The sequence below is a fragment of the Capra hircus genome, chromosome 21 (assembly GCF_001704415.2).
Source record: "Capra hircus breed San Clemente chromosome 21, ASM170441v1, whole genome shotgun sequence".
In the NCBI taxonomy this organism is placed as follows: domain Eukaryota; kingdom Metazoa; phylum Chordata; class Mammalia; order Artiodactyla; family Bovidae; genus Capra; species Capra hircus.
In genome coordinates, this window is record NC_030828.1 from 46,903,723 (window position 1) to 46,929,357 (window position 25,635).

Below are 25,635 nucleotides of genomic sequence, written 5' to 3' on the forward strand. Positions count from 1 at the left end.
GTGCACAGGCAGAGGAGAGAGCAGTCAGAGAGAAACACAGTCTGAAAGACAGACAGACAAAGAGATGTCCTGCCAAAGGGAGAAATAGTGGAAGGATGGATGGATGGATGGATGGATGGATGGATGGATGGATGGATGGATGGGTAGGTAACAAACGTAGGTAGATAAGTAGAGGACACCCATCTGTGTGTAGAGCAAGGTAGAATAAGTGCTACACAGACAGGTTTTAAAAATGTTTGGTGTTTATTTGAGGTCTTTTACACTAAATCTGGATACAGTTGCAAATCTGAAATCCTTGGATAACAAATCATTCTGAATATAGTATGACGTGTAGTTGAAGACTTGAAATTTTATGTTCGTCATTTTTATGTCCTCTAAATTTTTCCAAATAGAATTATTGTCGAAACATTGCACACATCTCTCTTTCCCCTCTCCTTCAACAGGGCTTTCTTTACCGTTTATCAACCACACTGTTACCTTTTTTGGAAGGTTAAAGGCCATTTAAGGGAACTCTTCTGTCATCCTTGAGCTAAATCAGTTAATAGCTACACATTCTTTTGAGATACAGAAGGATGCTGCACTGAGTATATCTTTTTTGATTTCTCCATTTGTTTTTGATTTCATACTATTATCGATTTTCTTGTCATTTATGCGTACCGTTAGCAACCTTTCTCTTATGATTCTAGGTTACTGTTCTGAGTTTAGTATCCACGTAACCGATTGCATTGTGTGTAAAGGAATAGCAAGTAGTACCTGAGTAATGTATATAGTTAAAGATTTTAATGAAAAGTTAATAGCTTTAGTGGAAGGATTTTGTGGCACTTGATTTTAGTCTACTCTCTTTGTATTCAACTTGTGATAATGATGTGTTGGGGTGAAGCAGGAAACTATTTGTTGTAGCTGTTTTTATTCATTTATGCAGATAAGCAGGCAAACACTCTTGAAAAACTCAAAGCAGTTCTTACTCAATGTATGTGCAAAATAAGAAAAGAGGAAGTAAACAACAATGCCCTTCTTGCTTTGTTCCCTGTTCAGAGGTCACGTTGCTATGAAAGCCATGTGGTTCACATTATAGACCAAAGGATCTTTAAGGAGCCAAAGGAATTATTTTTAATATCTCTAAAGTGTAGGGACTGTAGAGGAAATACTTCTCATAAATGTGAAACAACCATGAGAAATGTTAAGGAAGGGAACTGCTGAAGCTCTAGGACACTTGTGGAGAGGAAGGTTTTAGGGCTGAAGACAGATGCATAAATAGTTTGCAGGAGGCAGACTGCAGGAGACGTGACTGAAACATCATTAAGAAAATTTGCATTTTTACAGACATTTTTTGGACATTGGAAATAGCACTAAGACATTCCTTAAGGACCTATTAATGAAACGTTATTAACAAATAAAGTTGAACAGGTAAATGGAGTATCTTTTGAGTTTTGTGATAACCGATACATTTACTTTTTTGTTATCAAGGTTCATGGGATTTTTCATAAAGCACAGATTGCTTCAAAGCTCTGCTAACACAAATGTTCATAGGCTATTCTTATTTTATTTAAAGTTATCTTAATTTTTAAGGAAACGGAGCTAATTAATAACTTTTATTATATTTTGCATCATCTTACAAGTTTCATTATAAGGAATGCTGAAGTGGTCATTCTTTTCCTAACTTTGTTTTAGAAACATTGCTGAAATATTTGACATCAAAGATTTGATGAGGTAAACAACGTTCACTGGTGAAATGATTTACATTTTTCTTGGTTTTTATCATTATTCTCAGTTTAGAAAATGTAAAGCTGAGATTGATAGGATAAGTGAAAGACATCTATAAACTGTACAAGTTTCTTTGGGTAGTTAAAAAAAAAAAAAAACAAACCCAGCCCTGAATGAACAAAATTTTAGATTGTGGAAGCAATAGGTGACAACATTTGTGTGTTGTCTAGTTAACATTGATAACATCTTCTGGCTTACTTAAGAAGTAAATGATGTTTTGTCCTTTCATGAAAGCCTTCTCTTTTTCAATATTCCTTTTTCCTCCCTGCTTTTGAAGAAAAAAAGTGAAATGGCGCAGTCAAAGGGCGTATGTAAAGTTAACCCTCAGAAAGAACCAGTTACTATATGATTGATTGTTTAGCCTGTCTTAAGCATATACTTATTATTTACTTAACAATGTTAGAAAAAAGTCTTGGGCATCAGAAATCTCTTATGAGTAATTATTGGGAATAGTATGATAAATTACTGGGTAGTTCTTAAATTTTGGTGATTTTTATTAAATTAGCAAAAATACGGTTGTTTTGTAGTACACAACAGTCTGTTGGAAATAATTTTAAGTGTGGTTTATGAATAAACATGTGTGCCATAAGAATATACACCTATGATAATGGTAAAAATGAGGTCTGGATACCAGTTAAATTTAGAATATTGTTAAACTTGTTTAAATTTAGAACCTTTAGGGGTCAGTGTTCCCTAAGAAAGGTTAAAGAAGGTTATTGTGCCTACCCAAATTAAACACTGTCTGCTGTGTTTTAAATATTTCTTACCAATTGAGGGTAAGAAATGGTAGGAGTTATACAGCTTGAAGAATCTTTAAACAAAAACCTTTCAAATTTATGAGTTTCTTAAATATTTTTAGGTTTAGTATTTTAGGAGTTAATATTTAATATTTGTTTTATACACAGAGTAGTTTTCACTTATGTATTATCTCAATTTAAATGTGAAACACATTTTAAAAACTATTTTAAGCATAGTTTTAAAAAGGTGAGCATAATTCTAAATCATTGTCTCAATTGAAACTTGAGTTGAAAGCCTTCTAGACTGCTTATGTCAATAGATTTCTTACATGTTGCAGTTTTTTGGAGGTTAGCAAATATTTTAAAAAATCTTATCTTGCTGCTCTAAGTAAAAAGCAACTTCTTTATATGTAAAGAGGACATGATTTTGTTACCATGATTTTTGTGGTTTTTCTCTCAAATAACAAGGACTAAAACCTAGCAAAGGTAACTTATAAGTAGTTTGTTAGTTTCTTCTTGAGTCAGAATACTGTTTGATTTTGCTTGGCATTTGGAACCTGTGTGCCACCTTCAACCTCTTTTATTATTGGTTGTTTTATCTTTCTCTCTTTTCACAAATTATGTGTTCTTTTACTTTTTGCCCATATAGTGTTCTGTAACTGAATTACGTCTAAAACTATTGTATGATTTGCAAACATTTTATAAGAGTGACATCTATAGAAAAACAACCTGGATGCTTTTAAATGTCTTTGATCATTATGATAATAGTAGAATTTCATGTCATCTTCATAAACTGTCTTAAAGCAGAGAGGAAGGAAACAGCAACTTATGTAAAATGGACATCCATTTCTAGCAGCAAGATAGCTGGTAGGAAAAAATGAATCCCTTAGACATTATGATTAGCCACTCCTTGAAATTCAAGGTGTTGGAACTGTCCACATAATTATTTATTCTGTGTTGAATTACGGGATTTGAATTGTACTTAATAATTGTCATTCTAGTTAGTAATGGTTTATTTTCCCTGAATGAGTAAGACAATTTGTTTTCATTAATTTTCTTTTTGTTTAAATTTAAAGGAAAATTATCACTGGAGAACCAATGCATTTATTAATTTCAATAACATGTTATAGTAGAAAGAATGTAGCTTTTGGAACTAGATAGACCTGTGTTTTAATTTTTCAATCTTCTACTAACTACCTACCTGGACTTAGGTGCAAATTTTCAAACCAGAGTTTTCTTGTTTATGGAACAGGGAGATACTTCCTTTTGGAGAGTTTGGAAGATGAGAGATTGTGTATGTAAAAGCCCTGCTACAATACCTGAAATAGGAAACAAGTTTAATATGAATTTCATATACCAGAATAATTATTTTCAATAATGTAGTGGTAGTAATGGTCTTTACAGATGCTTAAAAAAATAAGATTGTTGACATATTTTATATTGCCTAGATAAGTGGTGGTGATTGCATCATTGTTCTTCTACCCAGCTGTGAAAGATAGTCTATAAAAAAGTTTCAGAAGTATTAAGAACACAAATAATAGTATTTGAAATGGTTATTATTAGTTTTATAGGAAGTTATTCTCTTTAGATAATCATGTTCACAATATCAAAAACTTGATATTTTTCAAAGTAGTATAGTTTATATTTAGTATATTTATATTTTTTAGAATAGAATATACAATCAATAATAATCATTTAGGGTCAAATCTAATTGTGTCTGTATTGAAATCCCAATTGCAGTAATAATCTTCATACTAGTGACATCATACAATTTGCCTTTTCCTTTTGGCAAGGGTGAATATAAGAACGCATTTCTAATTTTTGTTTTGCCATAGAAGGGTTAAAAAAAGAGCATGTCAAGGTCTGCCTAAATTTACTATTTATCTCCATAGGTTCTAACTTAATAGAGTTCTGGTGGTTTCTTACACATGACCATTGAGAATATTTGAGAGTGGTTTTAGGACTGCTGGCAGTGAGCCAACAAGGATTGATTCATTTCCAGAGGAAATGCTAAGATACCCTTAAAAGCATGATTGAGGTTTGCTCTTTTAGAAAAAAAATAATTTCTTTTAAAAAATAAGTTTATAAAAATAAATGAGATTCTGAGTGTCTTTATCTTTTAGAGTTGATATGAATGATTCTGTCACGATTCCTGGCCTCATTAGAAAAATGTAATGGAAAACCAAAAAATTTTTATAAGGACAACTTAGTCTTCTAGCTGGTTATAAAGTTTATTATAAACTGTGTTTTGGGATTTATAATTTCTGCTGTTAGTAATTCACATTTATGAATTTATGTCATATATATTTTTTATATTTTTTTATATAGTTTTTTAAAAAGACTTTATTTTGTAGAACAGCTTTAAGTTCTCAGCAAAACTGAGCAAAAAGTACAGAGTTCCCATTGCACACCTACTACCTAACCCCACACAAGAACAGCTGAGTATAGTGGTGCATTTGCTACAGTTGATAAACCTGCCCATAAATTCTTAATGAGGGAAAATTTGGGGAGATAATAGGACTCTTTATTTCTTTTCTTTCTTTTTTTTGAAACTAAATTTAGAGTCTTTTATGTCAGTTCAGTGTATACTCTTCACATGGAATTCTTACTACCCTTTCAGTCCTTCATTTTGTAAAAATGATAATTACTAAGACTAAGCATGAAAAATGGTAAATTTTTTTTTTAATAGGACTACTTCTCCATTTTTATGCTATTAGTATGATCCTCTCTTTTTACAACTTGGGACTATTTCTTTGATTTAAGGAAATGCAATTCTGCTTTTAAAGAGGTGTTTTAAATATATTTGTGACCATGAAAATACATTTTTTTGAAATAGAAAAAAACTACTTGAATTTTTCAAAAGCTTTTGGCTTTGTTTTTCAAGTTCTCCATTCTTAAGAATATGAGCTCTTTGATAAAAGTCCCCATTCATTTCTGATTAGGGCCCTTTCATGCCAGACCAGTTCCTGGAACACATATTTATGACGCAAATCTCAATATAATATTATTGAATCTTAAACTTTTTAGAAATTGGAATTTCAGTGGATCATACTTAAGGTGGTTATTATGGTCTCCACAGTGGCTGCATTTGTCAGCTTAGCATGATTGTCCTGAGTGTGCTTTGGCATTTTGTTGATTTTGTTGATCTGAATCAATATACTGTGGTGTATAGACTGAATTTATGACCATTTACACAGTTGGTTCAGGTTGACTGACTGTTTGTAGAGTAGGACTGATGTGACTACATCTACTCACTGTTTTTGGTTGTAAATACATGTGGAAGTTGAATATAAAATTTGGGGTTTAGTATGTGTAGATATTTGTGTTTTAATCTAAACTACCTGTCATGTAAGACATCATTATCTTCTGGGAGGAAGCTTCAGATACAGATTTTCTTCATGTTTTGTCTTTTGTGATTTTGTTTTTTCTTGGGGAATAAAAAACAAATTTAGAAAATCAAGCTATAAAATTTTGAAATTGGTTGCATAGATTATTTCATAGTCTAGAAGCTTTGTGGTAAAAATTGATAATCTTTGCCAAATGGTAAAATTGTGCTGACAAGATGTAAGGTAAAAGTAATTATTTCAGAAAATTATATTTTGACATCATTTTAAATTTATTTTGTCTTCACGTATTGAAACTTTTCTGTGCTTTAAAATCAGGATGCTAGTGAATGAAAAGCTAAAAGTAATCAGTTCACATTGGTAAAATTATACTTGTATAGACACTGAATATGTTAGTTTTTGAGAATTAAATATGTTTGAAGTTAAAAACCAAATACTCTTTTTTAATAGTTTCACTGGCTGTACTTAAAATAATGTGATGTACTCTAAAACATGGTAGACATTCTTTGATTTTGAGTTTAGAAATATATTCACAATTAAGCAAAAAATACTCTTATTTCCTTCCTTAATTACTATCCTGTTTAAGTTTTATCCTCTCTGTTTCAGATTAATTTTCAGATTAATGTTGATCCCTAACAGATTAGGATAGGTAAGGTTTATTTAGCCTTAGTTTCCTTGAATCCACAACACGTATTGGAGGAAATCTAATAGGAAGAACTGGAGAAATAGTTCTGAAAGAATCAGGATTGTGTATAAATTCTAGCATTTTGAGTATGGAATACAGAATATTTTGTATCCTTTCCATGGATTAAATTAAGTGTAAAGAATTTACAAATTTCAAGGAATTCTTATTTTAAGTAGATTAAATGATTTTTGAATCTTCATCAGGAAACCAAATGTTGCCGAATTTGGAGTCACTGAAGGCTTTTATTCAGTTGCTTATAAGAGTTTAAAATTTAAAAGATTTTGGTTCAGCAAATCTGATTTTTTTCCTTCAGAAACCTTCATTGCTTATATTTTTAAATCAGTTGATATATTTCAGCATCAGGACAATGCTGCATTAGTCCAGGTAAGAAGAGCAAAGACAAAACAAAAATTTTCATTAAAAAAGAAGTCCTTGATCTCCTGAGAATGCAGTGAAGACTAGCATCGGAGACTTCCTCTGCATTTTTAATAGACCATTGGTCTCTAATAGGTTCTATATTGGTCCTTCTTTACCTTTTTCTTTTTTAAAAGTCTCTGCTTCTCACCACAGTCATTTGAAATAAATAGATTATATACATAGATAATTTTTACTTTTCTCAGGCTTTTTTTTGTCTCAGGTATTTAATGCTTTTTTAAAAAGTTAAAAAGTACTAACAAGATGGTGATGATGATGTACATTAGTATAGTAGTCACAGTTGATTAATAAAATGAGAGTCCTTACCTTTTCCTTTTGTTCCCTCCCCTACCAAATAAATGGGGAATTTGAATAAAACATATATCATTTGCATAGAAAGTTATGTAATGATGCCATATAGAGTGTAATGATTTCCTAAAACCTTGTATTTAAAGTAACCTGAATTACAATGAGAGATAAACAGAATATTTACCCATCCCTTATGAGCTGCTGCTGATATGTAAATTTATTCTTCTACTTTGCACAAATATACTTTTGAGCTACTGCTTAAACACTTTGAGGTCCTTAGTCAAACAGTTTTAATGATGCCTCCAATATTATGAAAGTGTGACATTTGATGAATGTCTCATATAGTTTTGATATCTAGGCACATGTCAACAAAAAAATGAACATTGGTTTGTCATGCAACACCTAGATAATTTATAATTTTACTGTTTATATCCATCTTGACATTTTTTATCTGCCAAAGGCAGGTTTCATTTGGAATCTTAATCTGAGATTTATTTGGTGGATCTGGAAATCATAGCTAGGGTTCCCACAGGAAATGGTCCATCTACCAACAGATTAAATGGCAGTCCTGCAGTTGTTAGGGGAGCTCTGCATTTAACACACATGCATACTCATTCAGTCAGCACTGGGGAGAAAAATTAAAGTAGTAACCCAGGTTTAGGAACAATGTAGCTAAAAAGTCCCATATTTGCTGAATGACAAAGGGTTATATAGCAGCATTTCATTTTATTATTCGTGCTTGAATTTCTTGTTTGCTCTGTTGAGTCTGCTGACGAATACTAATAAATGCCTGCAACAATCCAGACGAGAGATGCCTGGCAACAAAGCTATGCGGTGGACCTCCCTGATCTTCTCCAGTTCACAACCTGACCTTTTGAAAAATTGGCTGGGCTAAGCTGCAGAATTTGGGTGTAATGGTTATTGTTAACTCCAGCTTTAGGATTTATTAATTTGTGTGATCAAGACTTACCTATACTTCAAAGTTTCAAAAGACCAAATACAATCATCCATCCATTAGAACTAACATTGTGTTTCAGTGATTTCCACTTAGTATCTGACTGGTGATTCTCCTGTTTTATTTTCCAAATCTAAAGATGATCTTAAATAAAATGAAAGGCATATGTAATGAAATCATTTTTTCTCCTTTTTACAATTGCTATTAAAAAGGTTACCTTCCATAAATGCTTTATGGAATTGTTGAATTCATAGACAATTAGTATGTGTTCATACTTAGCAAACAAAAAATATATAAATAAAAAAACCCATTTTACTTGCAGTGGTAGAAATGTAAGACTTACCTAGTTGATTCATATATTTAATTACTTTACATAAATTATTCTTAGGAAAAGTTGAAAAGGTTGAAAAGATTAGAAATAAAGTAAGTAGCCAAATAGTTCATGTCACTGGGGAAGAAAGAGAATATAGAGTACTATTCTGCTAGTTAATCTAATTTTATGATAGTTTTAACAATCATTTTAGCTTAAATAATATTTGCAATGGTTTAAGTAGGATGATATAATTTTTACAAAGCTTTAATTTATGTGATAGTTTCATAAGTTAGGTAGTATAAGCTTTAGGTAATTATACTGTACTGTGTTCATGGTCTTCATATGGTGAAAAATGTTAAAATTTGAAAGCTGAAATACTTTAATAGAACAGTTTTTGCAGAAATATGTTGAATGAATATCGATGTGTTCATGACTGTTTCAGGCTTGAAACAAAAACTTTAAAAAATTTGTTTAGTACCACGACTTCAATAGCTTTTTTAAATAATAAAAAGCAAAATTCCAGGAAGGTGATTTATATGTCTAGTCATTGGATAATTTGAAATGTGGTATACTAAGCCATTGAATTGTCTTAATCAAAGAAGAAATAACCTCACTAGTTCTTTTTGACATGTTTATTTAGAGATACAACCATGTAATGGAATGAAAGGACATAGTTTATTTTGAATTCATGTCCAAATGAATAAATTATATGACATTCCTAGGTTTCATGATTTTTCAGGTTAATAAACTTTTATGAAGCCTTATTTTAAAATCTTAGACCTATGTCCAGCCTCTCCCCCATCACATGTTTTTGACCTCCCATCAGTATATATGATACACCTTATTAGAATTACACAAAACTGTGTATCTGTGCTTTTCAACATAATAGCCAATGGCTCCGTGTGCTTTAAATGCTTGAAATATGAGCAATTAGAATACAGAACAATGAAAATTAAAGTTATAGTATCTTCTTCTTATTCATAAGGCTGGTTAAGCCAAACAATAAATTGAAAACACCCCGAGAGAGTAAACAATACGTAGGTAACAAGTTTGCAGTTTTTTAGCCAAAGATCCAGAAGCTACCTAATTTCTTGTGACTCCTAAATTAGAATCTCTGAAGAATAAGTACCTGTGATATATTACCTATGGTCCTGATCATATCTAATTACATGTGCCAGTATAGTAGTGTTCGAATTATGTTACAGAAACATGCTATTTAAATTCCTTATTTTCCTGCTGTGGGAGTGAATTTACAGAAATATCCCCTTAATTTTCTTGCTATGAGATGGATTTTTCTTTCAGGATCTTTTCCCTAATGTCAGGATTTCTGAGTTTCTGACAGAAGTTCTGTTATTTTTGTAATTTTTCAGCTTTATAATTTTATACATACTTTATTAAACCATTATGTATTAACTACAAGTTGTAATTAAGCTTAAGTATTTTCTTTTTTTTTGTATGTATCTCATTGAACAAAGTAGCATTTTATTTATTTTCCACGTTCATGTCTTTTGATTTAAATAGAAAATTTTTTCTCAATTATATTTTTATGTATTCTTACTGCAGTTTAATAAAATATTTTGCTTTTAGCCAAGTAGATACTTGCAAATAATAATAGCTAAAATTTATTGAGTGTGTTTTCTATGCTGATACTTTTCCAAGAGCTTGTATAATTTAACTAATTTAATTCTCATAATAACCTTTTGAGGTAGGTGCTTTTTTGTGTGTGCTTTTTACTGATATGGAAATTGATGAGAGGTTTATTAATTTGGTAAAGGTCATACAGCTATGTTGTAGAGCTGGAATTCAAACTCTGAGGTCTGTCTTCAGAGCCCATGCACTTTGGTTTCGCTTGGAAACTCTAAATACACCAATATTCTACTTGGAAGGTCTGAACTTTGCTCTTGTACTCACTCATGTTAAGTAGAGCTACTATAATATGGCAGAAGTTTCTGATGTCTTTTATGTTCAGGGAGAGAAAAGCTCATATATGCATCTATGTGGAAAACTAATCACCCCACACAAATTAAAGGAAGCAAATAGTCCGAAGTATTTAGTAAAGGGAGTAAAGAGTATTTGTATACATATAGAGATAGGTGATCTACATGTAACTTAGTTAAGGAATTGGTAGAAGTTATTAGGGGCTAATGTTTGTTTAGAAAAATTCTTAACCTTTGGAAAAAAGACATATTCTGTTTAAAATGTGGGACTATAGTAAATCCATCATGAAATCACATTTATACTTATTCAACAGTAAAAAAAAAAATCTTATCATTTTGATGTTTTTACATAATGTAGTGACAGTATACAAAAGAAAGAAGCGATAAACATGAGATTTTCATTCTTTTTATATTTATAAAATCTAATGCTACTATCAACGTAACAACCTTTTCAAAAAAAAGAAAGATGGATTATAAAGAAGTGATGACCAATTGTGTTAGCAGGTGTCAGACAACACAATTACAAATTGCTTCTTTTATGGTTCATTTTAGATAGTCAGTGCCCCTGAGTAGCGCCTGCATGTGAAGGAGCAAGACATACATTTATTTGAATGCACTTGCCTGTTACACCTCCATCCTTCTTTCTCTTTTCTGCCACTGAGCTCTCAGGTACCTGTGATGTTGCTATTCTGAGTAACCCCTGTAAGATCCCTAGAGACAATTCTAGCTCAACCACTCTGAAGAAACAGCTCTGTAAACAGTATTGACCCCCCAGGGGACCATCAAATCCATTTACACAGATACCAGTTGTCACAAACTATTTACAAAGCCAGACAGGACAGAATTTCCCAGCCTCTAAGAATCCCTATTTGATTTCTAACTGCCTCCTCACTTCTGTATAGTAGTTGTGAAGTAACAGTTATTTTGGGCCCTGAGTTATGATTTCTTGGATGGCATCAGTGTAGCTGAGTATATTATACATTAATGTATAATTGTCTGGAGAACTGATGTCAAAGGGGATCCCAAAGCATTCTTTTCTAGGTTAGGAAATAGTATGATGCTGTTAATTTTCTAGACTAAGGAGTTGAGAATGTGATAGCAACACTGACATTGAAATGGTTGACAATACCGATACCTCCAGCGGTAAGGGGAGAATTTGTTAGATCATGAAAAGGATCCACTGAAACAATATGAAAGCCACTAGGAAGACACAGGGACTTCACACCATATAATACAGCCAGCCAAGGCACATGCATTAAGAGTTTTAAAAAGTTGTTACTAAATTCACCCAGTTTGCCCAGATGAATAAACTGGCTCTAATAATAGCAGTAGGTGGCATTTGAAGCATACTGAGTAATAATCTTCTATAACATTATTTTCACTGGTGACAGGATAGGTTTACATGGCAGTGATTACATTAGATAGCATGTAAAAATATTGTATTATAAAAATTTTGGAGAATACATTTGTTTTAAGTAGTTAAAATTCATATGTCCAATTAATACAGCATGCCCACAGAAGAGCAAATAAATAAAGGGATTTATTAGTCATCACAAAAAATCTCATGTTATTTGAGGAAAGTTAGATTTCATAGACACGAATTATGAAGAAAAGATTGGTAACATTCTTAAGTTCATATGAAGAAATGAATTTAAATAGTTTAAATTCTGTTAGTCCTAATGATGGAACGATTGACAATGACGTTGATTCAACACTGAAGCAAATTATTAAAGAAAGTTACAGAGTTTCCATTTCAAACCATGAGAGAGAGAGAGAGGCATCAACACAATAGAGTGTTTTCATCTGCCTAGAGGTAAATTTGAATCGGAAGTGAGTTGTTCTTTTAAACATTTGTCTCATATTTGTACTTGAATAGTGTATGAAACAGACCCATAACTTCACTGTTGCTACACTTTATTGATATATTGCTAATTCAATATTTTTTTCAAGTGATGGGGGTAAGACAGCATCTCAACTAAAGTTTTTGGTAGCATCAACCTGTTATTACTTGGTAAAAATTTTTCTGTTGGGCCTGCAGAGTTTAGGAAAAGTAACTGAAGACTGAATTAGAGTAACTAAATGCAATTTTCTCTTGGTTGGTAAAGATATTAACTCAGAAATTGAATTTAAGTTGAGCTTTGAATAAGGTAAAGAAAACTTGGTAAAATGAAGTATGGTACAGCCCCATCTTAATATTTGACCTGAAATGTCAGTGAATCATGCCTACAACTTACTTTGAAATGTTTCAGAAAAAAAATATATATGTGCAGGTAGACTGACATAGAATAAATAATAAAGCAAGTGTAAAATGTTAACATTTGAGGAATCTGCCTGAAGGTTATATAGGAACCCTTTGTACTATATTTGCAACATTTTTATAAGACTGGAATTATTTCAAAGTAAAACGGTAGAAAGAGATGACTGTTATCTACCATCAGTCAGCTTTCTCATCAGGTTCTGTCTTCTTTAGCATGTTTATGCAGCCAGTGAGGTCTTCTGCATTTGTCTTTCATCTCTGGTCTCCATTGCTTGCCTTTTTCTCCGAATGACTTCAGTGTCTTGAAAGGTAGCATTCCCTGTACCCTGATACCTTCATTTATTCCTCTCCAAGTACTTCATCATCAGTCTATTTAATCAACACATTCCCAGACCTACCACATCTTGTCTTTACAGTGTTAAGCATTTTACAGGTTTTTATTCCTCAAGTATAGCATCTTGTCCTTTCAAAACACCAGATGTCTTTGTTTTTCCTAAGGCTATTCCTTCTCTTTTGTACTCATTCTTCCTGTTCTCTTATTCTTACCGTCTGTCAGCTTTTTCTTTACTGAACTCAAACCCTTTGACAGCCCATTACTTTGCATATTTCTATTTGTCATGTTTTAGAATAAATGCCTTTGTGAAATCATCCCACAGTCTTCCAGATGAGCATCAGGATGTCTAGTATGTTTTGTTTGTGGTCTTGGTAGCCCTAGCATGCTGCTTAGTACATTGTCTTCAAATTATTAGATCAGTTCGATTACATCTTTTTCACTGTACTGTAGAGTCTTTGAGGGGAGAATCTGTTTCTCACCCATCTTTGTTTTCCCAGCACTTATCACAGGACATATCACACTGTGGCATTTCCATGGATTATTATTAAGTGAAAGTGAAAAGTGAAAGTGAAGTCGCTCAGTCACGTCCGACTCTTTGCAACCCCATGGACTGTAGTCTACCAGGCTCCTCCATCCATGGGATTTTCCAGGCAAGAATACTGGAGTGGGTTGCCATTTCCTTCTCCAGAAGATCTTCCCAACCCAGGGATTGAACCCAGGTCTCCCGCATTATAGGCAGATGCTTTACCATCTGAGCCACCAGGGAAGTCGTTAAATTAATGAATAAATAAATTATGGGGTCAAACTTTCTATACAAATGATCAAATTTTGATATAAGGTAACGCAGTATGGCAGAGTAGAGGACTGTTGAGAGCATTCAGAGGATTTAAGGAAGATTTGCTAAAATGGTTGGTCCAAAAAAAAAAAAAAGTAAAAGGCAGACAGGAAGGAAAATTTTATAAGTCAGCTTGTTTACTTTAAAGTAAAATTAAACTCTCAGTAGAATAATATGGATAGTTTCAGATCAGTCTCCAAATATCTGATGAACAGTTTCAGTTAGGAATCTAAAACCTTTTATTACAGAACAAGATTAGAAACATCCAGAAATAGAGCCAAATCACATAGTATGAATTCTTCAAAAGTATTAAACATTTAGAATTAAAATCCAGAAGTGCGTTAGAACTTTATGAGTTTATTTTGATAATACTTCAAGAGTTAATGATTACTCGGATCTGGGAGGGATCAGTAAAGAACCCTCTTACTGGCAAGGTTCCATGTCTGCTCTCAGTTTGAAGAAGATAACACATTCACAGGTGAAAAGACCATGATTTACCAAGAGTTCAGGGATCACAAAATTTGACATTAGGTAAGCTGAAGTGGGGGCTTCCCAGGTGGCTCAGTGGTAAAGAATCCACCTGCCAGTGCAGGAGACGTGGGTTCAATCCCTGGAGTAGGAAATGGCAACCTGCTCCAGTATTCTTGCCTGGAAAATTCTATGGACAGAGGATGCTGGTGGGCTATAGTGAATGGGGTTGCAAAGAGTGAGTGCCTGTGTACTCAGTGCATGACTGAGCCCAGGAGAGAGAAGCTGAAGTAAGAAAGAGAGCTATAAATGTGGTGATGAGAAGCAGTATAGATACCAGGGATGAGGTGAAGTCAGCACTCAGAGTCAGAAATAAAAAACTAAATGAAGAGAGATGTTGCATTACATCCAGAAACACAGAGGTGAAAACATGAGACAAGTTGCAGATAACGGTATATTTTTCTCAAAAACAAGGTCAGAGAGTCAAGACTTAAGATTTTGAAGCAATTGATAAGGCGTTGCCATGGGGCATGCAGAAACCTCGTGTGCTGCAATCCATGGGGTCGCAAAGAGTTGGACTCAACTGAGTGACTGAATGTCCAGGACTTGGAGTGTATGACTGGCTATACCTAATTTCAGCATATGTATGCTTATATATATATATAAGCAAAGAATTTCTTCTGGAAGAATGAGTGCTTTGTGAGGGGTACCTTATTTATGTTTCTCTATTTTGTTTTTATTGTAAAACTACTCTTCTGCCTCAAAAGGATTTTAAGTGTGACAAGTTAAAGAAGGTATCATAAACAAGCAGGTGCGATTCACCTGCTTTTTAAAATTAAAGAATTGTTTCTATTGGAAATAATAAAGTACTAGTTTCAATCGGTATTTGTGGTCATTGATCTGATTTATTGGTTAAGAGAGTTTGTTTTGTTCACTTGTGTGTGTGTCATTTTCTCCCCGAAATTTCACTATAAATCAGATAAACACTGTTCCTTTGAATAGCTATTTAATAGTTACCGCTTGAGGTAACTAATTTTTATGAGATAGCCAAGCTTTTCAAAATATTCTCTAATGTATTATACATATCTGATAGAAGGTAAGTTAAAAATAATTCTTCTTGTATTATTTCCCTTTTAATATTGATGTGCCAGACAGTAGGCCAAGTACTTTGTCTTCAAAGGATTAATTCAGTTAATCCTTGGAGCAACTCAAGTAAGCAGTATTATGTTTCCACTTAACAAAGTCTGCGGCATGGATGGGTAAAGTAACTTGCCCAAAGTTATGTGTTTGATAAAGACAGGATTCTAACTCGGTCTGATACCAGAATCCCACACACATTATCACTTCACTGTAATCAGTTAGCTTACCATATCCTGTTTTTCAAATTCTAGAAAAAAAAGTAATGTATAAAATAATAACCTAAATCAGTGGTTCCCAGCCTTGATTTTATACTAGAATCCTGTGATCACACCCAGGGATCTTGATTTAATTAGTATAAGGTGAACCTGAGCTTTAGGAGTTTTAGAAACTCCTCAGCTGATGTAGACTTCCCTGCTGGCTAAGCGGGTAAAGAACTTGCCTGCTAATGCAGGAGACACAGGTTCAATCCTTGCGTCAGGAAGATCCCCTGGAGAAGGGAATGGCAACCCACTCCAGTATTTCTTGCCTGGGAAATCCCATGGACAGAGGCTACAGTTCATAGGGCTGCGAAGAGCTGGACACGACTGAGTGGCTAAACACACACACAGCTGATGTGCACTTAAAGTTGTAAACCACCGTCCTACTCTGCTGTCTGACTGGAAATGGAAGCATTAATAGCAAGATCACCCTGTACATGTTTGTCTGATTATAATAGAAGTAAGGTTAGTAAGTGCATGTTTAAAGCTACAAGACCACTTATTTACAGAAAAATACTCTTTTGATCTATTTAATATGTAATGATGTTTTAAATATCATGTTTTTATTTTGTTTTAAATGCAGACATAACCCATAGTTACCTTGAACAAGAGACTACAGGCAGAAATAAAAATACCCAGCCAGATGAGCAACTGCCTGTGAATTCTAAGGGAAGCATGCATCAAAAATCCAATGAATTAGTTAATGAAGCTACATATGAGAGCACGGAACTGCCAGAGCAGAGATCAAGGAATCTTCAACTCGTCAGCCCTCATCCAGATGACGAGACAGCTTACTGCACTGCAGGAAAATCCAAGTGAGTGCTAGCAGCCTTAGATTTAGAAAGTAAGAATTGGGAGAACTTTTCCTTCCTGTCTTCTTCCCTCTGTCCCTCCCTTTCTTTTTGATGTGGCCTAAATTTGATGTATGGTTAACTTATTAGAATTTGGGGAGTTTTCTGCTATTTTCATTATGTTAATATAATGTGTCTAAATCACTGAGTGAAAAAGCACAGGATGAGCCTGAATGAAGGTCACGAGGATTTTTTTTTTCATTATTTTGTTTTTGTTTGTTTGGTCCTGAGGTTTTATATTTTGTTGAGTATTGTTTTAAGTGACCTTTCATTAAGGATCTGGAAATAACTATTACATTGATGAAAATGGTATATTTTTCATCAGAACCATGACCTGGCAGCTCCACGAAAAGACAAGCCCAAAGATATGTTTTGCTTTTGGTCAACACTGTTCTTCATTTAAATGAGTTTGACTTCTTTTAGAAGGGTCATCTGCTCTTCCATTTACATTCCTTGATATTTTACATTTTGTAGTTTCTACCCATTCACTTTACCTACCTATTTTATGAAGAGATTGGAATTTGTGACACCTGTGACTTTTGCCTATAAGAGTAAAATACTTTGATAATTAGTCATGTACTATGAAAATATTGCTACATTTAAAGATTCTCAATGACTATAATTATATTGAAATATAAATATTGTGTTTTCAGGCTAGACAAAATCATATCTATAGAATACTTTGCAGCAGAGTTTTATGTAGGAATACCTGTTTGTACTTACTTAAAAATTATGAAATAGGTATGCTAATGAATATTGGTATATAATGAAGTAGATACGTTAATATGTTCCACCCTCTTGGCAGTCAGTTACAGTCTGATGAAAGTGCAGATTGGAGTATATTTTGGGGGAGTAGGGATGAATGAAGAGATGATAAACTTTATAACCACATAGGAAAGATAAATAGTAGAGACTGGGCTAAAGTCATCTACTTTTTCCTTCCCGTCCTTTATAGTTCTTGCTAACAAGTTAATTATTGTTCTCAAATAGTATGCACATTGTCAAAAATTTATTTTGCTTATCACTAAGTATTACAGGAATAGGTTTTCATTTTTAATATGCTGTGGTTTTAATAATGAAAATATGTTATTCTGTCATTTATAATGAAAAATTATTTGTTGTTCCCAGTTTCAGAAAAGTAAGAATGTATCTGCAGTCCTAACCAAAAGTACAAATTGAATTAATATTCATAACCCCTTAAAAACTGAATTCTTTAATTGTACTGAGCCATGTGTCTCTATGGTGGTGGTGGTTTAGTCGCTAAGTTTTGTCCAACTCTTGCAACCCCACACACTAGTCCTCCAGGCTGTGGGATTTCCCAGGCAAGGGTACTGCAGTGGTTTGGCATTTCCTTCTCCCCGGGATCTTCCTGACCCAGGGATCAAACCTGGGTCTCCTGCATGAATCTTTATAGTTATTACCAAATGTTTTTCATAGATTTAACTCTTCCTTGTGAAATTGGTATATTAGTACCTCTGTGAATTTGTGATGTTTATGCTTTTTCATCCATAGTATTTTCTTAAGATAAATTTTAAATTAAGTAATTTTACATATTTATTATTAAACTTGTTTCCCCTGTTTGAAGTATAAAATGTATAGATCCTGTAGAGTGGAAATTATATGTATATTGTTTTAATAGTTTTCTTCATTACAGCATCATGGACCACAGAAATGATTTGCATTGCGAATGTACGAATCCTTGTCAGGTTACTTCAGATTTAAGTAAAGAGGAGACAATAGCATTGCTTCTAAAAGAATTGAACATTCTCAAAGCAAGCAATAAAAAGGTACAGTATAGAAAGTCTGATAATTGTAGAGCATATTTTTAGTTATTGACCTTCCAAGTTTGCTTTGTCACTCATCATAATTCAGTTTTATTGTGTACTTTAATCCTGTAACAGTAGCTTTATGCCGTTGCCATACCATGCCATTCAGGGTATGATTGAATTGAGACATGGGCTATGAAAAGCAATTTCTTTTGTTTCCTGCCTTGGTGGCTTGCAATATCACTCGCTTTTTCATAATCTGTAGTACTTTGCATAGGTGCCTATAAAATTCAAGTTTTACTTCATTGGTTTCATGTTACTTTCTTAACTTTTTTTCTTTGTAGTATCTGTGTCCTGTATTTCACCTCAGTACTATATGTAAACTTTAAAGTAGCAAGGCTTGGAAATATTGTCATGTACCTTGTGTTATCTTATATTGCTGTATTTTGTCCAATCTAATTTGTCATGTCACTTCTGACTCTTTTTCTAGTTACATTCCTTTGAGCTTTAAGTAATGTTATTAAATAATGTTCATTTTCTCTGCTTGCTGTTTTTTTTTAACCTCTATATACTTTTCTGATTCTAATATTCTATTTGTTTGACCTAATCAAACTGAAACATGATGTTAGGAGTGTCGATCATGTCTGATGGAAAACAACACAAACGACAAAAGCTGAGGGAGAAATTAAAAATAAAACATTTGGAAGGACTCCATATGAAAGCATGAGCTATTTTCTGTACTTTCATCTAGCAGTTATTTATTGCATACCAATTATGAATCAGGTGCCAGTGCCAATTTAAATGGAAGTTGATGGCATAGCATTCTCAAAGGGAGACTTGTATCAAATATTAAGATTATTATCTTAATTAATTTTGTTTCAAAATCTTAGCCTTACTAAGAGAAGCTGTAATTTGTGCTATCCTTTATTTTATTACAATGGTCCCTTCCAAGCCTTTTGCTTTAAGACAAAAGAATTTATCAGATTGCTTTTTGTTGCAGTATATTTAATAATAATAATGTTCCTTCTTTAATTTCATTTGCCTATTAACTATATATTAAAATGTTTTTATAATTTTTATGTCATTTCAGGTAATTATTATTTTGTAAATTACCTTAAAACCATAAAGATTGTTTTTTCCCAAGAGTTACATATTTGTCAAGTTAATATGTTATTCCATAAGGGTTTAGAGAAAGTAAAAATTAACACTGGGATTAATTATATTTGTGCAAGAGATACATTCGTAAGAATCCATGTTTTTTTCAATGTTTTTTAGCTTCAAGAAAAACTGAGTAAAGAAGATAAAGAACACAGAAAACTGAAGCTTAAACTGGAACTCCAAGAAAAAGCAACAGAAGCTCAAATTGCTGAAAAGACAGCAGGTATCGCATATGAGTATTAACATATAGCATTAAAAATCATACGCAAAGCTGTTATCTGATGTGGCTTGGTGAATACTAGCATGCTAACTTATTTGCCAAAGGAGGGAAAGCTCTGGCTCTTTTTTTTTTTTTTTGGCTGCTTAGAAAATAGGTGGCTTTAACATCCTGGTACTGGTATTAGTGAGAGCTTTACCTGTATTCATACTGATTTGGGCATTAAATGCATTGTTAACACCATGTCAATCCAATCACAAAAAGGTTGTTTGTTTTGTTGGAAGGGCCTGAACAAACAAGGGGAAATAATGATTACCAGTGCCTCTACCTTTCATCCCAGCAGTTCAGATACCACTTATTGTTTTAGCTTGTTGAGAGGAAATACTTCTTTGTATGAAGATAGTCATATATTCATTGCCAGTGGAAACATACATTTGATTCAGAAATCTGTTTTGTGAAGTTAATTTTCATCTGATGACATGGATGATGATGAAGATAATGTCTTCCCTGAAAAGATTAAAGTAAAGGATTGCCTGAGTTTAAAATTATAAATGACTGCCTAAAATATGTTTTGGAGTCTATGTTCATTCACAAGTCTTTGTAAGGAGAAAATTTTTAAAATGTATCTGTGATGTGTTACAGATATGGTCAAGTATCTCTGATGGATTCTTTCTCTTGCTTTCTCTCCTTCCCTAAATCACTTTATAAATCACTTAACCTGGTTGCCTTATATGAAAGAATTCTGGTGTTTTAGGTCAGATACAAATTAATAGGTATAATATGTCTTTAAAACATTACTGTGCAAAGTAGAACATCACTAAGAAAATATAACAAAGATGATGAGAAATAAGTATTCCAGCCAAATACCAGATATTTGTTTTTCGATTAATGTTAAACTATGAATTTTTTGTTTCTTTTTTAGTGGGAAAATATGAAAGTAATGTATTTTAAGGAAAATTAACAGTATGTTAAAATGGGTAGTTCAAATATAAATTTAGAACACTTAAGTTTTTGGCTTTTTATAATCAAATATGTGTACTAATTGCTGGAATGGTATTATAAGAAGTACATCTGTTTTTAGTGTTTGCATTATAATTTAAGTTTGTATATGTCTTTCAGATATAATTTATTAAGGTTTAGGCCATTGTGATTTATTGAAAATCATGAATTAATATGTCTACATAGCTCATTTATCTCTTGGAGGGGAAAACTGATTAAGCATTAATATTCACTCTTTAAACTTTTGTATAGTATAGCTAATCGTATACTTTAAATATTTATTTATTGGTATATATTTAAGGGTTCCCTATGACTAAACAGTATGAATCATGCCTGCATAAGATGGAAAGAATTTGATTGCTTTATCATTCTTGTTAATCAAATTTTCTCATTAATGACAAAATACTTTAATGTTGAATGTTTGAAAGATGTTTAGTATATTTCTATAACATCCTAAGTTGATGAAAATGAAAGTGCTATATAGTTTCTCTGGAGCTAACTAATACTGTTTTAAATAAAAATATTCTATATTAAAAGAATGCTAAAACATCTGGACATTGAAAATTGAAAATAGGATACAAAAATGTACATCTATAGTTTTTTTCAAATAAAATAATTAAAATATGTGATATTCTCAGGGAATAACCATTTTCTTTAAGTATATGATTTGTAAATATTTGTATAAATAAGAATATTTGTATCAGTATTAGTTATGATAGCAATAAATTCAGGTATGAGACATCATGCAATAATTTAAAACCATTTATGAAGAATATTTAATGATACGAGAAAAACTGTGACTCAGAGTTAAATGAAAATTAGGGGGAAGCTGTATTCTTGATATAATTTTTGTTAAAAAACTGTATGTGCATATATGTAATATAACATTAGAGTCAAATTTTGGTTTGGTGAATGGATGTGTAAGTGCTTCAGTTACCAGTTTTCTGCCTTTTGGGGTTTTTTGCAGTGAGTGTGGATTAGATTTAGTGTTAGAAATAGTAAATGTTACTTTTAAAAGATGTGATTTTTTTTTTGTTACTTGCTCTCTAATCTTAAAATCATTCCTGCGATAGGTTTGACACATAAAGATTATATAAACCAAAATTCTATGAAGTCCATGTAATGGCTTTGATCAAATCTTGCCATTTTACCTATGTTGTTTTTCTTGTCTTTCTGAATTTCCCCTTATTTATTTTTTTGTTTCTATTATGTAACTTATATGTATTAGTTCATCTTATCTCCCCCCAGTTGATTGTATGATTCATAAGAATAAGAATCTTGTATAATCAAAACCATATAAAAACAAACGTTCCCAGTACTCTGAGACAGATTGAAGCAATGGGAAGACTATAAGCTTTGAAATCAGATGGACTAAGGTTCAAATCACAGCTTTGACCCTTAATACCAACCATGTGCCTTTGGGCAAGTTACTTATTAGCCTCTCCCGGTTTACTTTCTCCCATGTCAGATGTAAATATTAACTAATTTACCAGATTATTTTAAGGATTAGAGATAATGTATAGAAGCACCTAGGGTATAACTGGTACTCAGTAAATTGTAGCTAATATTAATATTTGGTTACTATTATCTTTATGAAATTCTTAAACCTTTGATAATGTCAGAAGTCATGATAATATTTTTATTCTGTTTAGCTTTCAGTTAGAATTTATAGTTTACTGTTAATAGATTTTAAGAGGTAAATAAAGAGAAAAGTGAAAGAAGAAGGTTTGGAAACCAGGATTAGATGATGAGAAAAATTCCCAAAAAATATATTATCACTAATACATTTTACTTAAATATGGATCTGATGAAATAGGATGCACAAGGTTTGGGTTTTAATCTGATATGTACTTATAGTAAACCTTCGTGTAGACTGTTACTGTTTCCTTTGCTTTGTTAGTTTTTAATGTGAATAATGTACTATCATTGTAAAGTGATTTCATGAGTTTGAAATGCAGTTGTATCCTGTATCTTGATAAAATCTCAAATGGTTGACTTTTACCTTCCCCTTCTTTTTTGACATCGGCAGCAGCAGCATCACCACCATTGAAACTTTTCGGAGGCATTTAATTGGAACTATGCTGACTTCTTTAAAAGTTAAACAAGAAATATTTATTGAAGGGTTTGTGTATACTAGACACTGTGCTAGGCACTAAATATGCATCAGCAAATAAGACAGGTTTGGTATTTCAGACATGTCTTTTTGTTTGCAGTCACTTCTTATTCATAATACGTCATTGTAGTCGATGGTGGTAAATGCTTACTTAGACTTTGGATTCAGACCTTTGTTCTAATCTTTTTACTACTTATCATGTGTAAGTGACAGCCTCACTAAGATTTGGTTAAAACCTACTTAATAGGTTGCTGTGACATTTAAGTGAAATAATGTTTATGAAGTAGTTAACCCATTAGAAAGCACTCAATAAGTGGTAATTATGATGATAAGGAGATGATATTAGCATCTTGTTTCCTTAAGACTTCTTGATCTAATAGGGGGCATATCAAGTGTAGCTAATATAAATATTTCATAGTTACTTATATACAGTTTTGTTTTTTATATTCCTTGTTAAAAATATATATTTTATTTACTTCATCTTATCCACATAGATTTTTGTTTGCCCTGACTTTTCAGAATTAACTTTGTCTGGAAAGTTTGAAAATATGAAAATTTTTAAAATCTCTACCAAAAAGAAAATAAAGGAAAATATATGCTACGTAGGTCTTACTGTGTTTTAATTCATTAAATTATACATGTGAATAATATGATGTAAATTATTGGCATGTATGACCTTCAGATACTAGGAGATATTTCAGAGAAGCACAACTGAAACATTGTCCTTTAAGTATCTTTTCTTATCTAAATAAAAGTGATTAAATCACAAACACTTCAAAATTTCATTTACTTAAATTGAGTTTGACAGAGAGTACTGTATTACCTTATTTGCATCCACTTAATTTAATTTCTCTTAGGTGAGTGATGTTATAACTTTAAAAAATAATTTGTTAATAAACCTTTCATTTTTCTGAAACAATCTCAGTGGACATTTTTTAGTGTTTAATGTCTTAATTTTTACTAATCTATTGTATTTATAGTATACAATGATGTGTGAATTTTTGCACAAAGAATATTGATTTAGTTTTTTTAAGTTCTTTTTGTGATATTTAGAACATTTATATTTCTTTAAAAGCCTTATTTTTCTATTTCTTAAACCCTGTCTTTAGAGTCTCTCCTCTATATGTTATTTTTCTTTCTTGCATGTCATCCATTAAAGATTAGCTGTGGAAGGTTGGAGCATGGAGAGATTATGAATGACAGAACAACTGCTGTAGAATAATAATCAGTTTTTGGTATTTAATGCTGTTTGACTTTTGCAGACACATTTCTTATTAACCTTTGGTACAAAGAGAAATCCAGGTTCCTGATATCTCATGGAGAAGATGAATTTGAGATCCTCTTCCAATTAAACTGAAATAAGGCCAATATTGGGTTTTAGCCAAAAGAACTCCTTAGTTCCTTATATAAATCTATCTATTTCTTAGTTACATTTTATATATAATTCGGTGGTTACGAAGTTTGCTTAGTTAGCATACCATACTGATTCTGCAAGCATTTAATCCACCTTTTCTCGGTAAACAAATTCTTCTCTGTGCATCCAGATTTAGACAGCTAGTAAAAACAATTAAGTCTTTCTTATTACAGAGAATTTTCAATTATTTTTGGTAGAGACAAAATAAGCTTATTGTCCAAAGCATCAGAACATAGAATCCCTAAAATATGTAACTTATGTTTTTCTAGTCAGATTAATAGGTAAATGTTAAAAGTATAGAATATCATCTACTGTTGTAGCAAATATATCAAGATACCCAACTAATTAACACATAAAAGTAAAAGTTGTTATAAGAAAATATGTATATTGTTCTCTTGTAAAAAAATTATTTGTTACTATATACCGTATCTCTGATGATGCTGATTCATATAATGATTAAGAAGAACAAGAGTCATTTAGTTTGGTATATCAGAAGAACAGAAAATAACAAACTGTTACTTTTAAGAAATAATACACATTGGGATTCCATTTCTCTGTATATTTAATGGGCATTGGACTTCCCAGGTGGCACTAGCGGTAAAGAACCCACTTGCCAATGCAGGAGACGAAAGAGGTGCAGGTTCAATCCCTGGGTCAGGAAGATCCCTGGAGGAAGTCATGACAACCCACTCGAGTATTTTTGCCTGGAGAATCTCATGAACAGAGGAGCCTGGCAGTCTCCACGCCATAGGTTCACAAAGAGTTGGACACGACTAAAGCGACTTAGCATGCACGTGTGCATAATGGGCATTAGTAAAATGTGCTAGCCTTTAATCTAAAACCTAAATGCTGTAACAGTATTAATATAATGATACACCACATATATCTCTGTTGCGTGTTTATTAATTTGGAAAAAAAAAGGGTTTCAAGAATATGGCTAGTTATTTCAGATTAAAACAAAAAGGTCCATATCTGTGAAATGCAGCAAGTAGAAATATTGATAGAATGCAAATTATATTACTATCTTTGGCTGTAGAATCCTTTGAGTATTAAAATTGTAATGAGTGCTAGGTCAAATAATGCTTACAGGTAGAGTATGGCCAATTTTATAACCTCCCTCCCTAGAGAAGTTTGTATTTTTCTGGAAACAACAAAATGAACATGAGAAAACAAACCGTTATACATAACAATAACCAACAATTGGGAATATTTTACTAGGTATGGCATGCTATGGACTTTAGCATGATATCAAGCATTTGAGAGCTTATCATGCAATTTGGGTATTTAAAATAAAAATAACAAAAGACTTCTCAAAAAATGATTCCTGACTTTTTCCATATGTTTAATTAATTCTAAAGAGGAAAATGT

General features: G+C 32.3%; 1 protein-coding gene across 5 annotated transcripts in view; it reads left to right on the forward strand.

The window, feature by feature from the left end:
- Positions 1-25,635, forward strand: part of MIPOL1 (mirror-image polydactyly 1) — a 299,801-nt gene that overhangs the window by 58,340 nt on the left and 215,826 nt on the right. For 3 of the 5 annotated variants that reach the window (XM_018066478.1, XM_018066480.1, XM_018066476.1), the window contains 3 exons: positions 16,333-16,564; positions 18,240-18,387; positions 19,642-19,747. In XM_018066478.1, the coding sequence (XP_017921967.1) occupies positions 16,333-16,564; positions 18,240-18,387; positions 19,642-19,747 (486 nt within the window). The remainder of the gene's footprint in view (positions 1-16,332; positions 16,565-18,239; positions 18,388-19,641; positions 19,748-25,635) is intronic. The other 2 variants (XM_018066479.1, XM_018066477.1) reach the window with 1 other exon arrangement.